A 26,241-nucleotide genomic window follows, 5' to 3' on the forward strand; every position below is an offset into this window, starting at 1 on the left:
TGACTCTGGCAGAGGAAACCGTGTTCATGGTAGACCAGTCCTTACGTGTTGCTTCAGAGTCTGTTCCTGGACACCAAGCCTGGATCTGCCCTTCTGGCCCTTTTAAAAATTTTACAAACGCCTAGTTTTGTATACTGAATCTTCTCTTGCCCTAAACAGTTTGATAGGTTTCTATTATCTGTAGGTGAACCTTGGCTGACAGTATTGGTAATCAAAAGAACGTAAGTTTTATCTTTGACTTCAGATGTATGTGTCCGGAGCAACATACCCATATCTGAGGCATTCAGATTTGAACTGGAATGTAGTTTAAGGGAAAGGAAGCAGCTTTTTGCCCGTGTATGTGTGTGTGTGTGTGTGTATGAAAGCCCGACAGTCTTTTTATGCAGGTATCTGGTATAACCTGTAATCTGCTAGTGACTTTGTCACAAAAAGCCGTTTCTTACTAGGACTTCTTATAGGTCCTTTAGACTACACTTCCCTGCACTCTTGACATATGAACGTGGCCCCATATGTCTCATTCCTGTCTTCCCACGTGACTTGGGTTGTGTGGCTTAGTGGTGAGAGGTGGAGACCAGTAGCCGTGTGACCACCACCTGCCCCTCCCACTCATCCCTGAATTTCTGCCGCCAGTGGCCCTGATGTCTCAGTAGTATGGGGAATATATTGGAGACTATACTTAACGATTTTAAAAATTTATGACAGAAAATTTCAAAGATATGTGAATGCAGAGAGAACAGTGTAATGAAAGACTACCATGTACCCATCGCCTTGTCAGCATTTTGTCAGACACCAAAGTTCAAATAGTTCAACAGTTGGGTCCCTTATGAGACACTTCTTCCTTTCTCTCTTCTATTTAACTCTTGCTTCCTCAATTCTTCATGGCTAAGACCTACAGTATTTCTCAGCCCTGCCCCTGCCTTCAGTTGACCAGCCCCTCCGCAGGTCTCTCCCCTAGGGATCTCACGCTCCTCCCAGAGTCTCCCTTCCTTGGGTCTCTGGGGACCTGAGCATGTGGGTGCAGGCACCATCCATGCCCAGTCTCAGGGTGAGCGCTTCCCAGATTGTTGGAACTCACACCAGGGACTGTGTTGAATTATAATATATGATAGACCAGTAATGTAGTTTGCGTTGATTTTTTTTAAAACCCTGATACAGACAATGACCCCATATATTTTTACTATATATTTTAAGAAGCAGATATTTCACTCCAGGACTTAAGGGGAAAATTGTGGAACTCAAACAGTGAGAACACATCAAAATGTTACTTTTTTTAGAGTAGGATTAAAACCTTTTTCAGCCTCCTTGTAGTTTCATTTTGACGCATTTTTTTTCTTCTCAAAACCTGCATGGGAAAAGTCATTCTTACAAGATATGGAAACCAGAAATAAATGTTCTCACACTCTGAAAAAACTGTTAAAAGCCAATCAAAAATTACTTGAATTCTTGGTTCAGACCCATTGTAGTAGGTACCATGTGAGACAGAAGGGTTCCTGCCCAGACGTGGCTGGCAGTTTACTCAAATAGACAAGATATCCATATACCACTGTCAACAATGAGAAGCAACATAGTAAGTGTGCAAATAAAGAGAAAGCGAAAGTCTTTACCATTTGGGGGGCAGATAAGCTATTGAAAAATTAATATCTGGATCTGCATTTTCAGGGACAGATTAAATGAACATAATCATCTGTTGCCTCTGTGTATATGGAAGAAGAGGGAAAGCTAGTGGCATGCCTCTTATACTCTCATCAGAAAACTTTTTTTTTTTTTTGGAAAAGAAGTCTTGATTTATTTAAATGTCATTATAGTTTCCAATTTAAAATATTTTCCAGGATTAGTATTTCAATACCATAATGTATTAGTTATCTGTTGCTGCCTAACAAACTACCACACACAAGAATAAGACCTCTCCTCCATCATACTTGAATAGTACTAATTATAATAAGGGGATTCTGAGGCAGCTTTAGGGGTAAAGAGCCCACCTGCCAGTGTAGGAGGTGTAAGAGACACGGGTTCATTCCCTGGGTCGGGAAGATCCCCTGGAGGAGGACATGGCCACCCACTCCAGTATTCTTGCCTGGAGAATCCCATGGACAGAGAAGCCTGGCGGGCTACAGTCCGTAGGGTCACACAGAGTGGCAGATGACTGGAGCAACTTAGCTCACACGCATACACAATCATAATACAGACAGAAAATGGTAAAGGCCTAACAGAAGCAGAAGAGATTAAGAAAAGGTGGTGAGAATACACAGAGGAACTGTACAGAAAAGGTCTTAATGACCCAGATAACCATGATCGTGTGATCACTTATGTGGAGCCAGGCATCCTGGAGTGTGAAGTCAAGTGGGCCTTAGGAAACATTACTACAAATAAAGCTAGTAGAGGTGATGGAATTCCAGCTGAACTATTTGAAATCCTAAAAGATGATGCTGTTAAAGTGCTGCACTCAATGTGTAGCAAATTTGGAAGATTCAGCAGTGGCCACAGGACTGGAAAAGATCAGTTTTCATTCCAGTCCCAAATAAGGGCAGTGCCAAAGATTGTTCAAACTGCCGGACAGTTGTGCTCATCTCACATGCTAGTAAGGTTATGCTCAAAATCCTTCAAGCTAGGTTTCAGCAGTACATAAACTGAGAACTTACAGATGTACAGTTCGGTTCAGTCGCTCAGTCATGTCCAGCTCTTTGTGACCCCATGAACCGCAGCACGCCAGGCCTCCCTGTCCATCACCAACTCCCGGAGTCCACCCAAACCCATGTCCATTGAGCCGGTGATGCCATCCAACCATCTTATCCTCTGTCGTCCCTTCTCCTCCTGCCCTCAATCTTTCACAGCATCAGGGTCTTTTCAAATGTCAGCTCTTCGCATCAGGTGGCCAAAGTATTGAAGTTTCAGCTTCAACATCAGTCCTTCCAGTGAACAAGCTGGGTTTAAAAAAGGCAGAGGAACCAGAAATCAAATTGCCAACATCCATTGGACCATAGAGAAAACAAAGGAATTCCAGAAAAACATCTACTTCTGCTTCGATGACTATGCAAAAGCTTGTGCATAGTCTGTGCAGATCACAAAAAACTGTGAAAAATTCTTAGAGAGATGGGCATACCAGGCCACCTTATGTGTCTCCTGTATACAGGTCAAGAAGCCACAGTTAGAGCCTTATATGAAACAACTGACTGGTTCAGTACTGGGAAAGGAGTGTGTCAGGCTGTATTTTGCCACCTGCTTATTTAACTCTGTGTAGAGTACATCATGTGAAATGCCAGGCTGAATGAATCACAAGCGGAATCAAGATTGCTGGGAGAAATAGCAACAACCTCAGAAATGCAGATGATAACCACTCTAATGGCAGAAAGTGAAGAGGAACTAGAGTCTCTTGATGAGGGTGAGAGAGGAGAGTGAAGAACCTGGTTTAAAACTCAGCATTCAAAAAATTAAGATCATGGCATCTGGTCCCATCACTTCATGGCAAATGAAGGAGAAAAAGTGGAAGCAGTGACAGATTTTATTTTCTTGGGCTCCAGAATCACTGCAGATGGTGACTGTAGCCATGAAATTAAAAAATGCTTGCTCCTTGGAAGGAAAGCTGTCACAAACTTAGTGTATTAAAAAGCAGAGATATCACTTTGCTGATAAAGGTCTGTACAGTCAAAGCTATGATTTTTCCAGTAGTTGTGTATGGATGTGAGAGTTGGATCATAAAGAGGGCTAAGCACAGAAGAATGACACTTTCAAATTGTGGTGCTGGAGAAGACTCTTGAGAGTCCCGTGGACAGCATAGAGGTCAAACCAGCCCTAAAGGAAATCAACCCTGAATATTCATTGGAAGGACTGATGCTGAAGCTGAAGCTCCAGTACTTTGGCCACCTGATGTAAAGAGCTGATCATTGGAAAAGACTCTGATGCTGGTAAAGATTGAAGGCAAAAGGAGAAAGAGGTGGCAGAGGATGAGATGGTTAGATAGCATCACTGATTCAGTGGACATGGATTTTAGCAAACTCTGGGAGATAGTGGAGGACAGGGAAGCCTGGCGTGCTATAGTCCATGGGGTCTCAAAGAATCGGCATGACTTAGTGACTGAATAACAGCAACAATCATATAATGTCCTCAGCTACCATTTGATGACCTGTAGTCAACATGTGTGTGTGTGTGTATATTTAATTTTTAAAATTTATTTAGTCATTTATCGCTGCACTGGGTCTTCATTGCTGCGTGAGGGCTTCCTCCAGTTGTGGCAAGTGGGACTACTCTGTAGTTGCAGTGCATGGGCTTCTGGTAGCGGCGGCTTCTGTTATTGTGGAGCCCAGGCTCTAGGGCATGCAGGCTTCAATAATTGCAGTGTGCAGGCTCAGTAGTTGTGGTGCACAGGCATAGTTGCCCCTCAGCATGTGGGATCTTAGTTCCCAGACCAGGGATCGAACCCATGTCTCCTTCATTGGCAGGTTGATTCTAAACCACTGGACCACCAGGGAAATCCCAATGTATATTTCTTTGAGCATTATCTCCATGCAAGGTGCTGTGCTCAAAGCTACCCAGAATAGAAGGAAGATTGAAGATCTTTGCCCTAACGGGGCATATGTTTAAACTGAGGGATGTAAGAGTGGTGCATGTGAAATAGCAGACCACAGGCTGTGTGATGGTTGGCAGGGAGCATACATGTCATGTAGTGCCGTTATTTCTTTGATAAGATAACGGAAATCTAGAAAGGCTAAAAGACTTGACAAGAGGTGATGTAGCTGATACACAGTCAAACCAGAACCAGGTTTCCAGGCCATTGTATTTTTTCTCTTCTTTTGTAGCAAGATAATTTTTGTCTAAAGTTAAAACTGTGTGGCATAGGATATATGAAAGCCAAATAAGTTGAGGAAAGGGAAGATGGGTGGCTTTGAGTAGTCAAAGGAGAATGGAAGGAGGAGGTACAGTTAGAATGTGAGTGTAAAGAATGAATGGCAAAGAAGGAGAATCCAACCAAGAGGACCAAGTATTTGTCATATTCATGGGGTAGACCAGGGCTATCTTGAGAGGTACTTACTGAGCAATGAAGAACAGTGAGGTAGCAGACGCTTGAAAGTGTAAGAGAGGAACTTTTGCTTCATGCGGTCCATGATGGGGAACTATTCTCAATCCTGGAGCGTGAAATGACATGATGAAACTGGGATTAGGGAAGATTACATCTGTTTGCTGGGAGAACTGCATAGAAGGTACATTCTTTTCTTACCCTTGGTGTATGGGTAGGTGTGTTAATTAGAATCTGTTGTGGCCCCAAATTAACCCTGAGATCTCAGTGGCTGAATATAAATGCATCTCTCGTTTGCGCTACTTTGTCAACACAGATGGATGGGGTATGGGCTGGGGAGTTCTCCCTTTACTCATTCAAGGACCCAGACTGACAGAGGTCCCACCATCTAGAACCTCGCTGGTCCCCATGGCAGAAGAGCGGTGTGGGAGGTCCCTCACTGCCGTCCAAAGCTTCAGCCTGGAAGGGACCTACAGCATTTTTTCTGGCCAACCCATTGGCCGGAGGTAGTCAAATGTGCCACAATAGGAAGTTGAGAATATCCAGTGAGCAGTAAGTGTCTCTTTCAAGGCTGTCTGAGGACCTGGGCATATACTCTGCTTGTTTAAAAGAGACAATGCCGTGATAACAAGTGACAGACCTTGGAGCCAAACTGTAGAGTCAAGAGCCTGTCTCCCCTGCTTGCTAGCTGTGTGGCTTTGGGTAATTGACTGAATTTCTCTGGGGCATAATTTCCTCATCTATAAAACAGTGATAGTACTGGGACCAGGAGAAGGAAATGGCAACCCACTCCAGTGTTCTTGCCTAGAGAACCCCGTGGACAGAGGAGGGGCTGCTGTCCATAGGGTCACACAGTGTCAGAAGTGACTTAGCATGCATGCATGTATTGGAGAAGGAAATGGCAACCCACTCCAGTGTTCTTGCCTAGAGAACCCCGTGGACAGAGGAGGGGCTGCTGTCCATAGGGTCACACAGTGTCAGAAGTGACTTAGAATGCATGCATGCATGCATTGGAGAAGGAAATGGCAACCCACTCCAGTGTTCTTGCCTGGAGAATCCCAGGGATGGGGGAGCCTGGCAGGCTGCCATCTATGGGGTCGCACAGAGTCGGACACGACTGAAGCGACACAGCAGCAGCAGCAGCAGCAGTGGGGCCAGCCTTGAAGAATTATTGTCGGCCTGAATTATATATAAAGCCTTAGAGTCTCATACCATGTGACTGTTAGGAGTTGTTTAGCGTGGTTTTTGTTATTAATCTGCTGACTTCCGGTATAGCACCTGAAAGGAAGGCTGAAGCATCTGGCTCCAGGTGAGGGGAGCAGTGGGCAAGACGTTGTGGTCATTTAGGTGTGTGTTGCCAGCATCCAGCCTAGGATGCTGATTTGGGGCAAAGAAAAGATGGGCAAGAGTGAGTTCTGGAGGAGAAAATGAAAGCAGGGCTTACTGGCCAAATAACCATGGATGAGACTGAGTGTGGGACTGAGGGTGTGGGACTGAGGGAATGGAGCTTGAGAAGCAGAGAAATTAGGGTGCTCCCACAGGGAAAGAAGATGAGCTGAAGGTCCAATGTGGTGTTGGGACGTGTCCAAGGCCCAGGAAGCCACAGGAAGTGGAGGAATGGAGCCGTCTCTTAATGAACATAATTCTGTAGGTGGTGAAAACCTCATGCTCCAAGTCGCACTACCCTGGGGCCAGAGGGTTTGGATCGAGCTCCCAGCTCCACGTCTCCATGGCCTGGCACTTCAGTCTCCTCATCAGCAAAATAAAGTTATGTGTGTGTGCTCAGTCACTCAGTTGTGTTCGACTCTTTGCGACCCTGTGGACTGTAGCGCGCCAGGCTCCTCTGTCCATGGGATTTTCCAGGCAAGAACACTGGAGTGGGTAGCCATTTCCTCCTCCAAGGGATCTTCCGGACCCAGGGATTGAAACTCCCATCTCCTGCACTGGCAGGAGGATTCTTTACCACTGAGCCACGTGGGAAGCCCCAGATACAGTTCTACCCACCTCTTAAAGTAGTGAGGATTAAGGGAGGTAATGCCTGTCAGGTACTTGAAAGTGGCATGTAGTAAATAGTCAGCAGTTGTTCCTTCTCAGCTAATTGAGCTTGCAGTTGAATAGAAGTCTGAGGATCACTTTTTAAGTGACCAGTTCTTCAGGGTTTAATGTAAAGCAAACTGCCGGTGACATCAGTTCTCCTGAGCTGATCTAGTCGCCCCCAGATTCCAAAACACAGGCTGTGTTGTCGCCAGATCAGCTCTTCATTTTTTCACTCTTATCTGAATAGTCCAATGAGCAGATGTTTTTAGCTTTGCAAAGAATAACAAATTGCCGTGGGCTAAGAGTAACCAAAATAGACTATTCTAAAAGTTTATTTAAGGGCTGTGCTTCCTCTTTTAAGATTGCCTGGTACTTATTAGTGATCAGTAGGAGTCACTGCCCTTGCCTCTTGAAATCTAAAGTTGTTTTCAAGCAGAACATATTTCTGTAACTAAATATGAACTGGCTTCTTGGGACATTAGTTCTGTTCTTTAATATATCTACTTTAAATTGCAGGGTCTTTGAGAGGCCCTGTCTTCAGTTACACAATTACATATTCTCTAGCATATGTAACTTCTTTTTCATTTCCTGAAAAAATTTATAACTTTGGAGATCTTTCAGAAGGGCTTTAGTATTTTGTTAGTACAAAACAGGTGCTATGCAATTAGCTGGGTATTTGAGAGACTTCTTTGGGCCAGGCTGTGTACCAGATGCTGTGTATAACCTACAACACCCTCATCCTCGGGGAACTCACAGCCGGAGCATGTAGTCTTCCCACTGTTGGTTATTTGTCCTGTATAAGGGTTAGCTAACCTGCTGGCCTATAATTAAACCTGCCTTCTCATACTTTTTCTCTGAGTCTGTGTGATTCAGTTCTTTTAATGACTGAGACATGAAGTTAGGGTTACATTCCTGTTGCGCCCTGTCTCTTAATTTACCAGGTTCCTTTCCTGAATTTGGATTTCTTTATAAAGTGTGAGCAATACAGTCTGTTCATCCTGTTTCACAGATTGTGAAAAGGAAGACATTACATAATTCCTGGACCAGTTGCACTCTTCATATATACCTGATGTCATTTCTAAAATCTAACCTTCACTATTCTGTACTCTCCTCTACTACCATTGAAGAGTCTACGTGTTTATACTGACTCAAGCTAAGTAGCTCTGAGAGTTTTTTTTTTAATTAACCAAATGATCCTTTTAGACATAAAAATAAAACTGTGGAAGAGGAAATATGGTTAGCTGCCTTGTAGCTATCAGCTTTCTTAGGTGTTTTCTTCCTACCTCCCTGTTATTATTTAAAATTTTTAATATCACCTGGTCAATGTAGAAGGACTTATAGATTGTGATTTTCAAATAATGTGTGATATATAAGGCCACCTCCTATTTTTCTGTAACAAAATACAAATATTATACATCATTGACCCTGTTTTCCAAGGTTACCTGCTCCCAAGGGAAACGCATGGGAAATAAACCTGAAGCCAACTAATAATACAAGACAGGGGGAGGGTGCTCCAAGGCCATGTAGGAACCGTGGCTTCATGAATGAAATGGGCAGTACGGTCCTTTCGAAGGACAACAAAGAATTGAGTTTGATTAGAGTACAGACCTTTTTAAAAAAGATTAATTCGGGGTAGGTTTAAAGTTTACCTGGAGAAGGCAATGGCACCCCACTCCAGTACTCTTGCCTGGAAAATCCCATGGACAGAGAAGCCTTTTAGGCTGCAGTCCATGGGGTCACCACGAGTCGGACACGACTGAATGACTTCACTGTCACTTTTCACTTTCCTGCATTGGAGAAGGAAATGGCAACCCACTCTGGTGTTCTTCCCTGGAGAATCCCAGGGACGGAGGAGCCTGGTGGGCTGCCGTCTATGGGGTCACACAGAATCGGACACGACTGAAGGGACTTAGCAGTTAAAGTTTACCGTTTTGGCAGTATGGCTCCTTATCATTGGATAAAATCGTTTATATAGACTTGTGGTATAGTGGAAGGAGGAGGCAGAAGACTGTTCTGAAAAAAGCACGTTATTCCTTTGTCAAATGACATAGATATTTATTGTCTTGTTTGAAGGATCTTAAGAACTGACCCTGTTAGCACAAAGAGGACTCTCTCATCTACTATGAAGCAGCATATTGGCTCATACACACAGTAATCTGTGCTGGAACACAGTCATACAACTTGTGTGCCGTAAAGATGCTCTGAAATTCAGGAAGCTTTTGTTTCTAGTTTTCATTTAGTGACTTTCACAATGGTTTCTCTTTGGGAATCAAACTCAAATGTCTACATAAGTGCCACCTTGCATAAAATATAGTATTTTGCCCTTTTTCTTCTTCACTTGGAAAAGTTTATAGATGAAGGAAAGGCCCTAAGTTCCTGACTTCTATCCATGCGGTCATCTGTCTCCATGCTGCTGCTGCTAAGTCGCTTCAGTCGTGTCCAACTCTGTGCGACCCCATAGACGGCAGCCCACTAGGCTCCTCTGTCCCTGGGATTCACCAGGCAAGAGTACTGGAGTGGGTTGCCATTTCCTTCTCCAATGCATGAAAACGAAAAGTGAAAGTGAAATTGCTCAGTCGTGTCTGACTCTTAGCGACCCCATGGACTGCAGCCTACCAGGCTCCTCCGTCCATGGGATTTTCCAGGCAAGAGTACTGGAGTGGGGTGCCATTGCTTTCTCCATCTATCTTCATAAGGTGTCACAAAGACCAATGGCTATTTTTGACAATGGCTTTAAGCTATCTGTGAAATTAACACAATACAAATCTGAAAGTACACAGTAAATGGTATTGAATCGACCATTAAGATTAGTTTTCTTACAGGATAAAATCTGAAAGTGAGTAAGGTAAGGCTTTAAAATAAAGTATTTCCAGGATATAAAGCCTAATAAAAATTTTAAGTATGACCCATCATATACCATTTCATTTCTTTAGTTGAGTTATCAAATGTGGAGTCATTGCTAACATAGGTACTGTCTTGAGGTAGTTGAGGGATCCAGTAAAGCAAATCTGAGCTGGCAGATGGGTTACTGTACTTGGGGAGGCCGTGCTACTTGTAAAGAAAGTGTTAAGTTGCTCGGTCGTGTCTGACTCCGTGCAGCCCCGTGGACAGAGGAGCCTGGTGCGCTATTGTCCATGGCATCCTCCAGGCAAGAATACTGGAGTGGGTTGCCATTCTCTTCTCCAGGGAATCTTCCTGACCCAGGAATCGAACCCAGGTTATACAGAGGTATTTCTATTTGGTCACAAGAGTCAGACCATGACTTAGTGACTAAACAACGATAATGTAAAGAATCCTGGTGACTGTGAAGTTCATGATTTTCCATTTTACTCTCCATCTTAACAAGGCAAGCCACAATTACACCCCCACTGCACATCCTCCGTACCCTTCCTGGTAACCAACCCACTGAAATACAGATACAGGGTACTGCCAACTTCTGTATAAACAAGATACCATCCCCTAGGGACCCAAAAAAAGCCAAGCCTATTTGCATACATATATATATATATTTTTTTTTTAACTCTCAAGAAGCATTTAGCAAGTGGACCCTCTTTCCATATGAGATCCTTGTCATGTTCCTGGGCAGTGGCCCTTGAACCCTGTGCTGGCTGCTTGGGAAGAGCTTTCATTGCCTTCATCACCATCATCATCATAAGGCTTTGCTCCAAAATCTGCCTGCTGCTAGTTTCCTCTTCCCTGTAACTTTTGCTGAGAGTTCACGGTGAGCATTGAAGGACATACTCATAATTGTGTAGCATCTAGCTCTTTATTCAAAAACAAGTTTCTTGAGATGAAAATTTATGACTCAGAAAAAAAAATGGTTATTATCGAGGAGGTAAAGCCTAAGATTGAAAGAAACATGAATTGAAATGTTATACAAAAAAAAAAAAAAAAAAAGAGAGAAAGGGAATATTACAATATTAACATTTCTACACTGGCAATATACAATTTTGATAGTCTTTTTTTCTTTTTTTGAATTATTGGTGAGGAACATTAATGATTTAGTTTTTTGTTAACACAAAACTTTTCTTTTTACACTGAGATTTATTAAAATACCCTCCCTTTTAAAGGTATACTGTTTCATTTACAAATGAGAATTTTGCTGAATGTTGTTCTTGAGTGTAAATATATATATATATATATATATATATATCAGTTTACTTCCAAGTTGGAGGTGAGAAATAGTGCCCAGTGAAAGGAATTCAAAAGAATCCTAATTGGAAATCTAACACTTGTTATAAGAAAAGTCTTGCAAAGTTCAATATACAGTCTACTTTGGTATAAATCCAAGACTCCTTTCCTTTTTACTTTCCATTTAAAGACTTGGAATGTATCATCATTTGAGTTTCTGTCATTTCACGTGAGTTTTCTTCAGGGGCTGACCTCACAGCACTGGAAATTGATACACTGACTTGACGTTTCAACATCTTCATGACCTTTCTCTTGTACCCTTTACATGCAAAAAAATATATAAAAGGGTCCATGCAGCAGTTGAAGTTCATCAGACATACTGTAAAGTGCAGAGATATCTGGAATGAATGTCTTTGGCTACATTCCAGGAGACCAGGAAGACGAAGCTTCTTGATCATGTGTTGAATAATTGCAACATGATAAGGTGTGAAACATACAACAAACACAACAATTATAAAAATAATTGTGTTGAGAGCCTTTTTGTTGACCCCAGATTTCTCAGTTAGCGGGTTCTGTTTGGCAGTTTTAAAGAGCTTGCAACAGATTTGAGAATAGCAGATAAGAATAATGACAAGCGGAAGTACATATCCTATGAAACAGGCACCAAGCAGAATCCAGGGGAGGGATTTGGTTTCCTCAAAGTTTGGATATTCCATGCATGTAGTCCTTTCAGCCTCCTGTTTTGACATAGGGTTTATGAGTAGTGGGAGTGTTTGACCAAATACCAGAATCCAGACAAATATGCAGATGCATTTTGCGTGTTCAATTCTTTTTATCTTATTGTACCGCAGGGGGTGCACCACAGCAAAGAACCGGTCAATGCTCAGGCAGGTCATGAAGTTCACACCTGCGTATGTGTTGATGTAAAACACAAGAGCGGTTATCCTACACAGGGCATCGCCGATTCTCCAGTCAAAGCCCAGCGCATAGTAGGCTATCCGTGTAGGCAGAGCCGTGGTAAAAAGTATATCCGAAATCACCAAGTTGGTTGAATAGAGAGTGGTAGAGTTGATTTTTTTCCTGTTTTGAATAATGACAATCAAGGCCAGTAAGTTTCCCACAAGCCCAATTATGAAGACGATGCTGTAATGCAGTGGCATGAGGATCCTGGCTGTGTGGCGGTGGGCATAGAGATCACAGTCGCTTTCCAGAGAAGCTGCAGAGGGTGTCGTAAAATTGTCCATTTTTATTTCCATCAGTGGTGTTCAGGGTCTCTAAGAAAACCAAGAAGGGCATGTTTTATTAAAAGCATTCTCTTAAATCTCCTGCATTGGCAGGCAGGTTCTTCACCACTAGTGCCACCAATTTGTGGGATACAACTAAAAGTTCTGATTATAGGGAAATTTGTAGCTTTAAAGACAAATATTAAAATAAAGATTGACAATCGAAAAAAAAAATTACAGCATTTTTAGGGACTTCCCTGGCAGTCCAGTGGTTAAGACCTGGGGCTTCAATGCAGGGACCACAGGTTCCATTCCTGGTTGGGGGACTAAGATCCCACATGCTGAGCACTGAAGCCAAAAAAAAAATTTTTTTTTTAATTTTAGAAGTTTTAAAATATAAATAAAACAGAAAGCATATTTAACTAAAAATGATATAAACTAACTCCTTGAGATCTAACTTAAAATGTCAAAATTTATATAATTTTCAAAAATGTGTATGTAATGTGGTTACATACTATATTATAACAGGAGGAGCAGAGACTGAAATTTATGTTTTTACTCTTAAAATTTGGTCATTTTGGCAAAGCTCTGGCAAAGGAAATAGAACCATTTAAATAGGGCAAATGTATTTTTGTGACAAGGGACTGCACTAACTTTTTAAGCAGAAATTTCCCCTTTGTTTTTTTGGATCATTATCTGGTAAAGAGTAAAATCACGTAAAGCACCCCACACTTCAGAAAGTGTAAAACTTTGCTTTTAAATTGAATATCAGTTGGACTTTTTTTTTTTTTTCGTCAAATGCATATCACTGCCAGGAAATGAAATCAGTCACACATTTATGTAGTGAAATACGAACTTACCACAGTGGTCTGATTTGTGTTAACCCAAAAATTATGAGAAACAAGCTAAGGCCTTTGTTAGGAACTGAAAGTTAGGTTTTCTTTAAGAAAAGAAGAAGAAGACCATGACCACGACAACCATGACAAAAACAACAAAAAAAAGAAGAAAAAGAAACAAAAAGAGAAAGAAAAAAGTGTTTTGAGGGGAGAATTTTAAATTAGTGTTAAAGTGTATCATTCTGCAGGTGCCCCACTGACGTGTGCAGTGTTCATTCTTACATGTGCAAACAGCAGGAAAAATTACACACGTGGTATTCTGTGTTCTGTTTTGTTCATTTACTATGTTCATGTATCAGGGTAGTCTGTGTTCTTGTCATATGTGTAGATCTTATGTAGACATTTAATATGTATTCTGAAGTGTTCCAGCGGTAATGCATAATTTGCTTCCTTACATCCTTGATGAATACCTGGATTTTTTCTACCTCTTTTCTTATTATAAATAATGTCTAAGATGGAGAGTGAAAAACTCCTACAATAAAAATCCATATATGAGGATGAACTTCAATAAAACTAAGAAACAGCAGAGCAGTAAATTCTGTGAAGTTTTTTCTTTTTTTATGGTCATACTACATGGCATGTGGGATCTTAGTTCCCCGACCAGGGATTGAACTCGAGCCCCACTACATTGGAAGTGCGGAAACTTAACCACTGGACTGCCAGGAAAGTCCCCTGTAAAGTTATTTTTAGAAGGAAAATAATTTTGTGATAGGTCTCTATGCATAAAATCTCATCTGAAAGTCACTGTAACTGAGGGAGAAGTCAGTATATCTAGTAATGATGGTACTGTATGTTAAAGGGAAGAGCTCTGTTTCTAGCCTTATCAAAGCACTGACTAGACATCTGCATCTCCAACTGCTGTGTTAAATGAAGTGGAGGCTCTGTAACAATCTCTGTAACGATCTTAAAACAGCGATACCGACAGAACAAGGAGGTTCTGAGAGGACTGTACTAATGTCATAGGTGTGTATTACCTACAGTGCTGATAGGTTAATCATGAAAATATAGGACTACAACCTAAAGCAAATGGGAGCAAAAAAGGAAATAGAACTTTTTATTAGTCAAGGGAAGACAAAAAAGGAGACTCTGGGAAAAAGCAAAGGATGAAAATGGTAGGTAGAAAAAATAAAATAAGAAGATAGGAAATGTGACACGACAAATTTAAATACATTGATGTGAAAAAGTGTTAGTCGTGTCCGACTCTTTGAGACCCCGTGAACTGTAGCCTGCCAGGCTTTTCTGTCCATGGGATTCTCCAGGCAAGAATACTAGAGTAGAATTTGGTGTATGACTCAGGGAATTCAAACCAGGGCTCTGTGACAACTAGAGGGGTGGGATAGGGAGGGAGGTGGGAGGGAGGTTCCAGGGGGAAAGAATACACACACACACACACACCCCTATGGCTGATTCATGTTGATGTATGGCAGAAACCAACACAACATTGTAAAGCGATTATCCTGCAATTAAAAATAAATTAAAAAAAAATACTGGAGTGGTAGCCATTCCCTTCTCCAGCAGATCTTCCCCACCCAGGAGATCGAACCAGGTCTCCTGTGTTATAGGCAAATTGTTTACCAGATATCTGAGCCACCAGAGAAGCCCCAAAAAGTTGAAAGTGAAAGTGTTAGTCGCTCAGTCGTGTCTGACTCTTTGTGACCCTGTGGATTATAGCCCACCAGGCTCCTCTGTCCATGGAATTCTCCAGGCAGAAATACTGGAGTAAGTAGCCATTCCCTTCTCCAGAGGATCTTCCTGACCCAGGGATCGAACTTGAGTCTCTTGCATTGCAGGCACATTCATTACCATCTGAGCCACCATTGAACTCACCTCTTAAAAGACAGAGACTATCAGTTTGGATTTTTAAAAATCCAGCCATATACTGGTAGCTCAGTAAAGAATCCACCAATGGAAAGCTAGACTAGCAATATTAATATCAGAAAAAAATAGAATTCAAAACACAATCAATAATAGAAACAAAAGAATTCACTACACAAGTTCAAAGGAATAGTTCAGGGACATAAAAATAATCATAAATTTTACATGTAACAGCAAGATTTGACAGAATTTAAAGGAGAAATTGTCAAATCCACAACTGTAATGGGAGAGTTTAACACATTTTTATTACAATATGATAGGTAAAAGGAGAAGATTAACCCAACAGGACTTAAATGCTAACAGAATTTGTGCTTCAAGCACATTCGAATTCTTTGCAAGTTTGACCTTTTACTTGGTTATGAGATGTGTCTCCAAAGTCTCGGAAAATCATTAGCAAGCAGCTCACACCCCTTGTGAGTAAGGACTCCCTGGTGGCTCAGGTGGTGAAGAATCCGCCCGCAGTGCAGGAGGCCTGGGTTCAATCCCTGGGTCAAGGAGATCCCCTGGGGAAGAAAATGGCAACCCACTCCAGTATTCTTGCCTGGAGAATCCTATGGACAGAGGAGCCTGGCAGGCTACAGTCCATGGGATTGCAAAGAGTCAGACATGACTAAGCAACTAACACAGTATAACACAACAGCAGCTCACATTCCTTGTGAGTAGTACAGTACGACTAAATTAGAAATTAAAAATAAGGTAAAGAATCAGTTTGGACTCTAGAAATATATTTTTCTAAAAAAAAAGAAATTTATTTTTCTAAGGAACTTATGGGTTAAGAAATCACAATGCAGATTTTGAAGTTCTTACAACTAAAGGACAAAAATCTTATAAAACGGTAGAGTGGAGCGTAGCTAAAGAGTTAACCCAAAATTGATGCAAAGCCTTGAAGGCATTTATTTCTTTAAAAATTGAAAGTAGCCAAGTTAAATATGGGGTCGCATAGAGTCGGACACGACTCAAGTGGCTTAGCAGCAGCAGCAGCAAGTTAAATATGTAGCTCAAGAAGCTAGAAAAGAACTGAGTTTGCCCCCACCCCCAAAATAGAAGAAAATAATAAAAAATAAATGGAGTTATTGATGATTAGAACTCCAAACAAAACCCACCCAGTAAGTATGGGCTTTATATTTTGTGTGTTTTGGTGGGGAGGGGGGAATGGAGTGATTCTTGAAGGGGAAATCGTGGCATTGCAATTATGAAATAAAAATAGAAGAAACTTTATTCATTAGAATGAAAAGCAACTTTGCAGAAACTGAGTCTGGACATAGGTAGAAATTCCAGGCACAGGTTGCAGGAACAGGCATCAAGAGCTACCTTTAGTTTTTGAATTTTTGTGAAAAAATTTTTTTCTGAAAATCTCAACATTTAAATTTTATTTTGAGGAATCTTCCAAAGTAGGTTCCTGGGAACTGCCTTTGAAATACACGGTGGGGGAAAAAACCAACACTGTGGAGTCTGCTAATCTTCCATATGAATAATAATGGTTGTAGAGGTTAGGAGAGTTACACTGACTCTGAGAATGTGTCACTGCCCACCAGTTGTGAAAGCACGGCCAACCGCTTCACTGAGTGAAGTACAGCATCCAGTAGCATCCATCAAAAATAAAGGTCTTTTGATGGATGAAACACACAAGGCAGTGTTTTCAGAACATTTTATCCTAAGGAAAAGATGTTTAAAACAGTGTCAAATTTTAAGTGTGAAAGTTTGCAACCAAATCAGATGTCCATCATTAGGGAATTGATTAGTTTATGGCCCTATAGTGGAATATGCCAGGACACGGCCACTGAAAATGGTTACATAGATGCCTGTTTCCAGACGGGGAATAATGTTAAGTAGGGAAAGCAGGTTCCATGTCAGGCCACTTTTTGGAAAGAAGAAAAGCAGCTATTTACACACACATCCATGCGTGGACACAGAGGCCAGCACATCATTTTGTACAAGTAAATTTTGAGTTTCATTCATACCTTTTCAATTTTAACACCGAATGTGAATTAACTTACGGAATGAGTAAATAGGTGAATACTTCCCTTTTAATGTGAGTAAAAATTTACAATTCAGCTCTTCTTGCCAAAGCTTGTCCTCTGACCTGCGTTTCAGAGCTCACCCTGAGTGTTCTTTATTCAGATTCAGGCCTGAGTTGTTGCTGGGTGCCTACCTTAAGTCCGATCTGGAAGACCCCTCCCAGCCGTCCTGGAAGCCAGGTGTGGCCAGCACCTGCCTACTCTGCCCTCGAGGTGACCCCTCTCAGAGAAGGTAGAGGACGCACTGGATTCTTCTCCCTCCCTACCTGGCTTCCAGCCTCCTACCCTGTCCAGCGCTCGGCAGGGGTAGCCGCTCCACGCTGCCTCTCAAGAACCGAGAGTCTGTGGTTTCAGGGTGGTCGAGGTGTCAGGGCCGTCCTCACCTGTGCACAGACAGCCGGCGCACACGTGGCCTAGCTGCTCCGGAGCGGGCGGCCAGTTCTTCCAGCAGAAGCCGTTCCAGGAGAGGCGCCTTCCCAGGTCGAGGCCAGGCCGGTGGATGCTGCGTCATAGAGCCCTGAGGGGAGACTGCAGAGAGGCCCCGTCCCGAGTCAGAGAAAGGCCCTTGCACAAGGCGGACGTGCACGTGGGCTGACCCAGAGGCTCTCGGGTAAAGGGGAATGTGGGCTGTTTCGGAATGTGTGCGTTTGGCTCTTTAGCAACCTCTGGAAGGTCGATTCCATCGGTCAGCAGCTCTAGTATTATACTACCTTTGGTGGTGTTTACCCAGTGTTATTATTAATGCTATAGTTTTAGTCCATTTTATCTTTTTCAAATTGAGAGAAAAATCCTTTCACATATTTGACTGTTATCCTGTTCCCTGTATCAGGCAATCCCAATTTATTATCATATTCCCTCAGAAACCCTATTTTGTCCCTTCCTTTAATCCTTTTAGGATTCAGGATTACTTTCCTGAACCTTGACTTACTCCATGCTTTTATTCAGGAAAAATGGCTTTCTAGTGCCCCCTCCATCCGCCAGATCCTGAAAATTCAGACATGATACTTTTAATGCCCAAGGACCTAAACCTGATGACGAATGGATGTTGGGAATGTGCTCTTGTCCAATGAGGTGTTATATCATTGACACACCCAGGTTCTGCTTGCTCTTTGCATTACAGTGCTCCTTTATCAACCTTTGCATTGCAAATTCCCCTTTTAACTGTTTCTAATCCTTCCTCTTTTAGTCATAACCAAATCATTCCTTTCTTTACCTCTTTGTTTAATTCTAGACTGAATTTTAAACATTTTTCATAATTGTTAAGACAACAGCATCTGACATGTTACTGAGGTTAGATATACTGAGTTGTACTTGAAAATCCCATGGCTTGTCCTTTTATTGCCTTGAGAAAAGCACAAAGAAATGCTTACTCTAAATCTTTTTTCCTTAGAGTACTTGAACCTCTAATAGTCAGAATTTCATTGTGACGCTTTCTGATGAAAAGACGCGCCACGTCGCTAAGCTATCCCCTGTGCCTTACGCCAGAAAGGATGAGGGGCGCAAGCCTTGCCCTGAGGGCGCAGATGTACCTGGGCTGCGGGAAGTGTGGGTCCTTATTCAGGTTCCACCCAAGGAACCACAGGGCAGCCATCTGTGCCAGTCCTCTGAAAGTTTTTCTTATTAAGCAAAGGAGGCTGTCTCAGTTTTATCTCTGTCACTCAATATCGATCCTTTTAACTTTACTGTTACCCTAACATATAACAGCAAGTTCTTCCACAGCAAAATATGAATATCCTCCAAAGTATTTTCACTTACATTTTTGGGAGTGGGCCTGTGTGTATGGTTTTCTGTAGATTGGTTTCCTTACTAATTAGAGTGGTGAGCGTTTCTTAAGACACTATCATCTCATTTTTGCATAACCGGACATGTTGACATGAACTGTCGAGTTCTTTCTAGCCACAGAAAGGAAAAAATAAAAAGCCCCCTCAAAACTCATTTATTAGTATTTCAGAAAACTGTCCAAGAGCTAATGTGGTTTGTACTCTAGAAATATTTACCCTGGATACCAACTTGGAGGCAGTTGTGGTTTTTTTCCACAGGGTACTGATACATACTTTCTGCAATCTCAGCTTACTTGCTTGGATAATTATTATCTTAGCTTTTATTTGTGGCAGAAGCAGAATAAAGTCTTCATTATATTCAAAGATCTAGTAAATGTTAGAATACTGGCTTTTTTTTTTTTTTTAAGAATACTGGCTTTTAGAGTTTAGCTCTACGATTCCTGAAATGCCACCTTTACCCCTAATACGTATTCACTTAATAATCATCAACACTTAAAATGAGAAGGGCTTAATCTTTTAGTAATTTTGTTTAATTTCAGGCCTTAGCAATGAACTGAATGGGTCAAAGCATGCTAACAGGATCATTGCTAAGAGGTGACTTCTCTATGAGGTGAAGTCTGCTCAGGACTGTGTTTACACATCAAGATGATCTGAGTCAAAGTGCCCACAGTGGCCTGCACCAGAGAGGAAGTTCCTGGAGCACGCTCTGAAAACAACCCGGGGAGCCCCAGAGTGGACATGCAGATGCAAATGATATTTGTCTATTGTTAAATGATGTGTGCTGTCTGATCCAGTTCTTTGATTTCTGTTGATACACTGTCCTTTGGTTATTTTGTTGAAGAGGGCTAAGATTGAGGAAAGATTTCTAAGTGGGAGAAAAGAAAGTCCCTGGGAAAGGAGTGGGCAGAGAAAGGCTCCGGACTCAAAGGGACAAGGATTCTGTCTCCTGGGGAAACAGACGTTTCAGGACAGTAGGCTGAGGCTGTTCAGCGCCTCTGAGGACAAACGCTCGGGCTTCCCAGGTGGCGCTTGTGGTAGAGAACCCGCCTGCCATGCAGGGGACACAAGAGACGTGGGCCCAGTCCCTGGGTCGGTAAGACCCCCGGAGGAGGGCGTGGCCACCCACTCCAGTATTCTTGCCTGGAGAATCCCATGGACAGAGGAGCCTGGCGGGCTGCAGTCCATTGGGCTGCAGGGTCAGACACGACTGAAGCGGCTTAGCACGCATGACAACAGACATACTCCATGGAAGAAAGAAATCACTGTTGCTTTCTCCAGTTACCCTGTTTTTATACATATTTGTCAGGGGCTTGGAAAAGACTCCGTGTTCTGGAAGCTGAGTGAACAGGGACATCTGAACCTGGTCCAGTGTCACACACACCGGCGCCTGGCACTCAACCAGGGATGTTTTTCACCGGCTTCAAGGTGAGAAACCACTCGAGCAGCTGTGTGTCCCCACTGCCCTGCAAAATTTAGGCATGAATCACGTCTGACTCTTTTGCAACCCTTTGGACTACAGCCCGCCAGGCTCCTCTGTCCATGGGATTTCCCAGGCAAGAACACTGGAGTGGGTTGCCATGCCCTCCTAAAGGGAATCTTCCCGACCCAAGGTTTGAACCTGCATCTCCTGCATTAGCAGGCAGATTCTTTACCACTGAACCACAAGGGAAGCCCACCTTGCAAAATAGGAGCAGGAGAGTCATTCCTGATTGTCATTCTGATTGTGGAAAGAGCCCCAAGGCACGGACGGGCGGTGAACAGCACAGGCCCAACCTTGCTTCCCTCCGCTGGCGTGGCCAGGCGCCTGTTCCAGGGCCACTCTGAACCGCTGTGATAGTCAGTCCACACCCGATAACCTAGTCAAAGAAATCTTCCTATGCTCTCAGGGGTCGTTCCCCCCACCCCTCACCACCCCAACCGACTTTGAGTCCTGAGTTGGTAGCCGTGTCCAAGATTGATTCTAGGGGAGGATATACAGGGAATATCGTCCAGAAAGCAGGCTGATAGTTGCCTCCGTGTCTCCGAGGGAACCCCCCCGCCCCCAATGCTCCGGAGTGTGTATGTCAGGAGTCTTGTCATCTGCGGTCAGTGTGTCTGAGGGCAGCTCTCCTCCCTGCCTCCCGGGGAGCTTGCTTGCTTTCTCCGGTCTGTGGAAGGGTGACCCTGCGGCTGACCCCAGGACACGGTCTGGTCCTGACCGCCTCCCGGTAGGTCTGCCCAGGGTCAGGTACAGGCCAGTGCGTGGGGTGCATCTTCAGAAACAAAAAACACCCCATTGTTGGCTGGTCTGTCCTTTCCTCTTTGTGCCTCCGTGGTGTCCTGAACCCCATGGAGACGCTGCACCTTCTGTAAACACCTACGTCAGAACTGATGGGAAAGTGAAAGGTGCCTGACCTGTGTTACCTGCTTAAACACCCACTTGCACATTTGGGGTTTTATATAATCTGGCTATTTTTCTCTCACATTTCACTGATTATTTATTCCTCCTGTGGCTTTTTGGCAACTTGAATACTGACTCAAATGATATGAAGGTCTTCAGAGATGAAGACAGAAGGAGGTAATAGCACTGAGGACTCGAAATATGTGGCATATTGTTTAGCAACTGAAAGAAAAAAAAAATTCCCACCCTGATACACTTTTCAGTGTAAGGAAGACAAGACCATTTCCATGTGGCATGATGGGACCTATGTGCAAGATAATCAACTGCATAAATATATGTATATAAATATATAAAGACTCCTTATAAAGAAGGGCTGAGTCAGTATTAACCTTTATCTCCTGAATCCAAAATGTTTCCAGAAATAATAGGTACCTTTTCTCCTTAAAGTCTGAGGGAGTTTGAAATTTTGCATTTCATATCTATTATCTCATAGAAATTAGTCAGAAACATTACATATCCTTATTTTATGGATAAAGGGAATTCCAGAGAGATTAGATCTCTTGCTCAGGGGTCCTCTTTGGCCACCTCATGCGAAGAGTTGACTCATTGGAAAAGACTCTGATGCTGGGAGGGATTGGGGGCAGGAGGAGAAGGGGACGACAGAGGATGAGATGGCTGGATGGCATCACTGACTCGATGGACGTGAGTCTGGGTGAACTCCGGGAGTTGGTCATGGACAGGGAGGCCTGGCGTGCTGCGATTCATGGGGGTCGCAAAGAGTCGGACACGACTGAGTGACTGATCTGATCTGATCAAGGGTCCTCCCCCCAGGACAGGTGCCGAGCCAGGGGCCACGCAGGCGCCCAGGCCTCTGCATCCTCCAACACCCCCTGCCTCCTGCCAGGCAGCGGTTCCTGGGCCTTCAGCCTGCTGTGCCCCTCCTCCCTGCCCCCTGCACTCACCCGTCTGTCTGTCTGTCTGCCTGGGTGCAAGCCGCTGCCTCTGCTCTGCTGGCCTCGAGCCGCCCTCACTTCTCTCTGAAGCTGCAGCTGCAGCCCGCGCTGGCGCACACGGTGCCCTCTGGCCCCGGGCAGACTGCACGCTGTCTGTGGTGACACATAGTTTCCTTTGTGATCGGGCTCCGCTTCCCTCTTTAGCTGGATCTCTGTCCGTCTTCCCTCCCGTGACCTCGAGCTCAGGCCCTGCTGGAATAGCCTGTTGATACCCTGTGTTCTCTCCCAGCTCTCTTCCTTTCTGATCCTCTTCCTTCTCTCTGGCGCCTCCTTGGCCCAAGCCTGCATCCTCCACTCCTGCTTTCTTTCTTTCAGGCCTTTGTTCAAAATCAGCTGCTCCTGGAGGCTTCCCTGATTCTGTCCTGTCCTCTCCTTCCTCGACAGCCCCCGCCTGCCCTGCAGACAGGCAGCGTGGGGCGCCCTTGCCAGGCCCTGCGCCCTGGACTGGCATCTGTGCTGTTTTTTTGTTTTGTTTTGTTTTTCCTGTTTCCTGCTAGCCTGTGAAGTCCTGAGAGTGGGGGCTGTGTTGTTAATTTGGCGTTATCTCCAGCCGGCCCATCATTGGTGCTCAGTAAATACCCATTAAGGAGTAGCAGAGTCCCAGCTTTCTTGATCCTCAGTCGGAGTTTCTTTATTAGACTACAGGGTGCGTTTGATGAATAAAAGTAGCCAGTAGTATGCAGCATAGATTGTGTCCCAGGCAGTGCCCTGGGCTCCCTAGGTATATTCACCCTGACTCTCACAGAGCTTTCCCAAATCCTTTGCCAGTGGTGAAGCAGATGAAATAATGCCAAGGAACAGAGCGCTTACGAGTCTTGCCTCAAGACACAGCTGTTAAGTGTCAGGATTTACTCCTGGCAGATCGGCTCCAGGAATGACATTCAGCGTAATACATTTTAGCCCCCGCTCCTATTTCCAGCCTGATCTGATGTTATTGGTAGGAAACAAGTAAAATAGGAAGACATCTCAGAACTTTTAACACATACCAGTTCATACACCTGGCTGAACCAGAGGGAAGAGAAGGGCTGGGGAGATGGGACAAGAGAGGGAAGGAGAAGAATAAGTTGCTATCAATAAGGAGTTCATTAATTTATTTGTAAAATATTTTAGTGCAAGTAAAAGTTTCATAAATGAATTTAGACTTTACTGGCTTAAAACAGGATGTCTATGAAAACAGTTTGGATTGAAATTTCCACCAAGAGAAGGTGAATACTTAGGATGGCTCTTATGCTTGTTAAGTATTTGCAGATATCTAACAGAATATTTTTATTTCTCTGTTCAGGCTTTCCAGATACCACAAGGATCTTTGTCACCTCTTGTTTTTAAGGGGATTTTCGCATGTTAGTTATTTTATCTGCCATTGAATCCCTGTGTTTTACAAGCGTCTTGGGAGGCTGGGAAGCTGTATGGACTGGGGGATACTACACATCCTTAGCATATACACAACCAGGACCTTTTAGCAGCTGCAGGAGGCCCTGAACCGTAGCAGAGAGACTGCTGTCCCTGCCAAACTCCTTTACTGGGTGGGGAGCTCTTTTTTTAGTTGTAAACTTTTAAAGGATACCAATTTTATCTCATTTTATCCCCTAGAATGTTTCAGATCTGGCCAGCTGCAGATAGCTAATCAATGCCTATGGAAAGCATAAATATATAAAAAGTCATAGAGTGACCTGAGTTGATATTTATTCCATTAGATGACTGGCCATGTTACTGAGAAGCTCTTAGAAGCCAGTTGAAAGTAATTTATCAAAGGCAATCCCACCACTCACATGATACGTGAGCCCAGTGAGTGAGGATGCTTTCTGGAGCCGTGTTCTCTTTGCAGCATCATGTCCAAGAACTACGATTAACCCCCCAAGAGAAAACATGCACTGAAATCCTAGCAGATGCAAAGTCCAGGCAGGCAGCACAGTTAGGTGTATAGCCATCCATAGACTCAGTCTCCATGTGAAATATTCTCTAAAGATCTCAAAATAAGTTCAAGAAGAAGAAAATGCCCACAGAAGTGGTAGGGCAGGGAAACTTTGCCTATTGGATTCATCCTTCAGTGGTTTAATGGGCAGAGGGAGGAGAGACCAAGGCTAGCAGGCAGTTTTCCAGTGCTTTCTATGACAACCAATATTATATAGCACTTATTATGACACCCAAGGACCGGGCAGTATGGTTACTCCCCATTTTACAAGTGAGGCAGATGAAGCCCGAGAAGCAACATGTCCAGGGTCACGCAACTGGTAAGTAAGAGAGCCCAAGCCTGACTCCAGAGCCCATGCTCTTAACCACCATCCTATATCGCACTTAGAGCAAGACCCTCCCCCTCAAAAAGCACACCCTCCTTTAGAGGAAGTCTCTGCACAGCTTACATGTTACCAAGAGTTTCTGTCACCTCCGTTCCCAACCTGGACATAAATATCGGCAGTTCACTGCACCTAGTTCATTGTTTTGTGATATTTTTTACGCATACAGAAGTTCTAGGAAGAAAATACCGAGCTGTGTTTAGCCTTTCTGATCCTCAGATAAACATAAAGCAAACAAGCGCTGTTCCTTTTTCACTTATTAGATTAACAGTTTATATTTAGAAATAAAATACTCATGTTGTCAGAGAAGCAGTGAAGCCCAGACTGTCTGCCACTGGTGGGAGAGTAAATATTTCTGTAAACTGAAAAATATCCATTTTAATTAAAGTTCTTTTTTTTTTAATGTGTACCCTTTGCTCCAGGAATTTGACTATTGAGATTCTATCCTGAGAAATAATAGAAAGTATAAAAGTAGAGAAGTAACAGAAATACAGGAAAGACTTTTATGTACATAGATCTGTGGTCAAATAGTAACATGTACTGACTTTTCAATCGTGCTGAATAACTTCATCACAGGACATCTAGGTGTAGAAATGCTCCATTCTACAATAACTTTGTTATTTTCCTTCATAAAGTCTCCTGAAATACTGGCAGTATTTGCTGATTACTTGATACTGTTTTTCGTAATTGTGAGTTCACACAGAAATACGAAGTAAGCCCTATTTTTTTTGGCAAAGATATTTCTGGCCCGATTCACTGCCTTCACCTAGCTTAATATCAGCTTATTAGAACTGCCAGTCACCAGAGAGTCTCAACTGTATTAATGGTAAGATTTCTGATGTTAAAAATGTTTATAGCTTTTTGTTACAAAGATTCTTTACCTTTACTTTAAACCTTAACTAGACTTTCAAAGTTTTTCTTAACTTACAAGAATTTGTTGAAAAAAGCAAAATATCTGTTACTTACCTCTCAGTGTCTTGTTGGGGCCCCTGTGTGGCAGCAGTCAGTATTCGCCCAAACTGAAGTAGGTTAACCTTGGCATGTTGTTTTAAGGGAGATTACCAGACATCCTTTTATGGTGGTGGCTTTTTTTTTCTGTCACCCTGTGACTGAGCATAGTAGTGATCAGTTAGCCTCATGTGTGCGTGTGCACTTTTTTTTAATGGGAAGTGAAATTTTTCTGTTAGTGATTCTTCTTTTTTTTTTTTTTTAGAAAAGGGTTATCCAAAAACCCCTTGGAATTTATGAGTTGTTGATATCTATGGAACTTTATAAATTTTTCTATCAAGATTTAAGTTAAAAAAAATTCTTTGGAAGAGACTGAAGAAATAAACCGTAACCGGGGGGGAAAAAAGGAATATAGCTACTGATGATGTTGTATCCATATTATGTGTGAAGTATGAGTGTTAACATGTTTTAAGGGAAAAATGTCAATTTTGCCAATTGTGTCTGGAAACTTGGTGCAGGGAGTAGTTTACTCATTCTGTATCTTATCAGCAGCTTAATGAGAAAGAAATAGAAGTTTCTGTGGTGAGTGGAGGAAAATGCTCTTTTGCATGTGTATAATGATTAGTTGGTGTTT

The 26,241-nt window shown here is 42.9% G+C and overlaps 2 protein-coding genes across 5 annotated transcripts in view; one reads left to right on the top strand and one right to left on the bottom strand.

The window, feature by feature from the left end:
- The window catches only part of UBAC2 (UBA domain containing 2), a 170,492-nt gene that overhangs the window by 74,772 nt on the left and 69,479 nt on the right, over positions 1–26,241 (top strand). The window lies entirely within an intron of this gene.
- On the bottom strand, positions 11,208–25,673 carry LOC129624709 (G-protein coupled receptor 183). Of its 2 annotated transcripts, none has more exons than XM_055542933.1 (3): positions 25,626–25,673; positions 17,575–17,719; positions 11,208–12,453 (listed from the first exon to the last, which is right to left on the bottom strand). In XM_055542933.1, the coding sequence occupies exon 3, from the start codon at positions 12,433–12,435 to the stop codon at positions 11,353–11,355; it is 1,083 nt and encodes a 360-aa protein (XP_055398908.1). In that variant the 5' UTR covers positions 12,436–12,453; positions 17,575–17,719; positions 25,626–25,673; the 3' UTR covers positions 11,208–11,352. The 2 variants fall into 2 exon arrangements, with proteins under 2 accessions (XP_055398908.1, XP_055398909.1); XM_055542934.1 differs by lacking the exon at positions 25,626–25,673 and adding an exon at positions 22,315–22,888.

The sequence above is a fragment of the Bubalus kerabau genome, chromosome 12, assembly GCF_029407905.1.
Source record: "Bubalus kerabau isolate K-KA32 ecotype Philippines breed swamp buffalo chromosome 12, PCC_UOA_SB_1v2, whole genome shotgun sequence".
In the NCBI taxonomy this organism is placed as follows: Eukaryota; Metazoa; Chordata; class Mammalia; order Artiodactyla; family Bovidae; genus Bubalus; species Bubalus kerabau.

Bases quoted from the DNA above. Each gene is read 5' to 3' on its own strand.
- LOC129624709 (XM_055542933.1), bottom strand. From the start codon at position 12,435: ATGGAAATAAAAATGGACAATTTTACGACACCCTCTGCAGCTTCTCTG.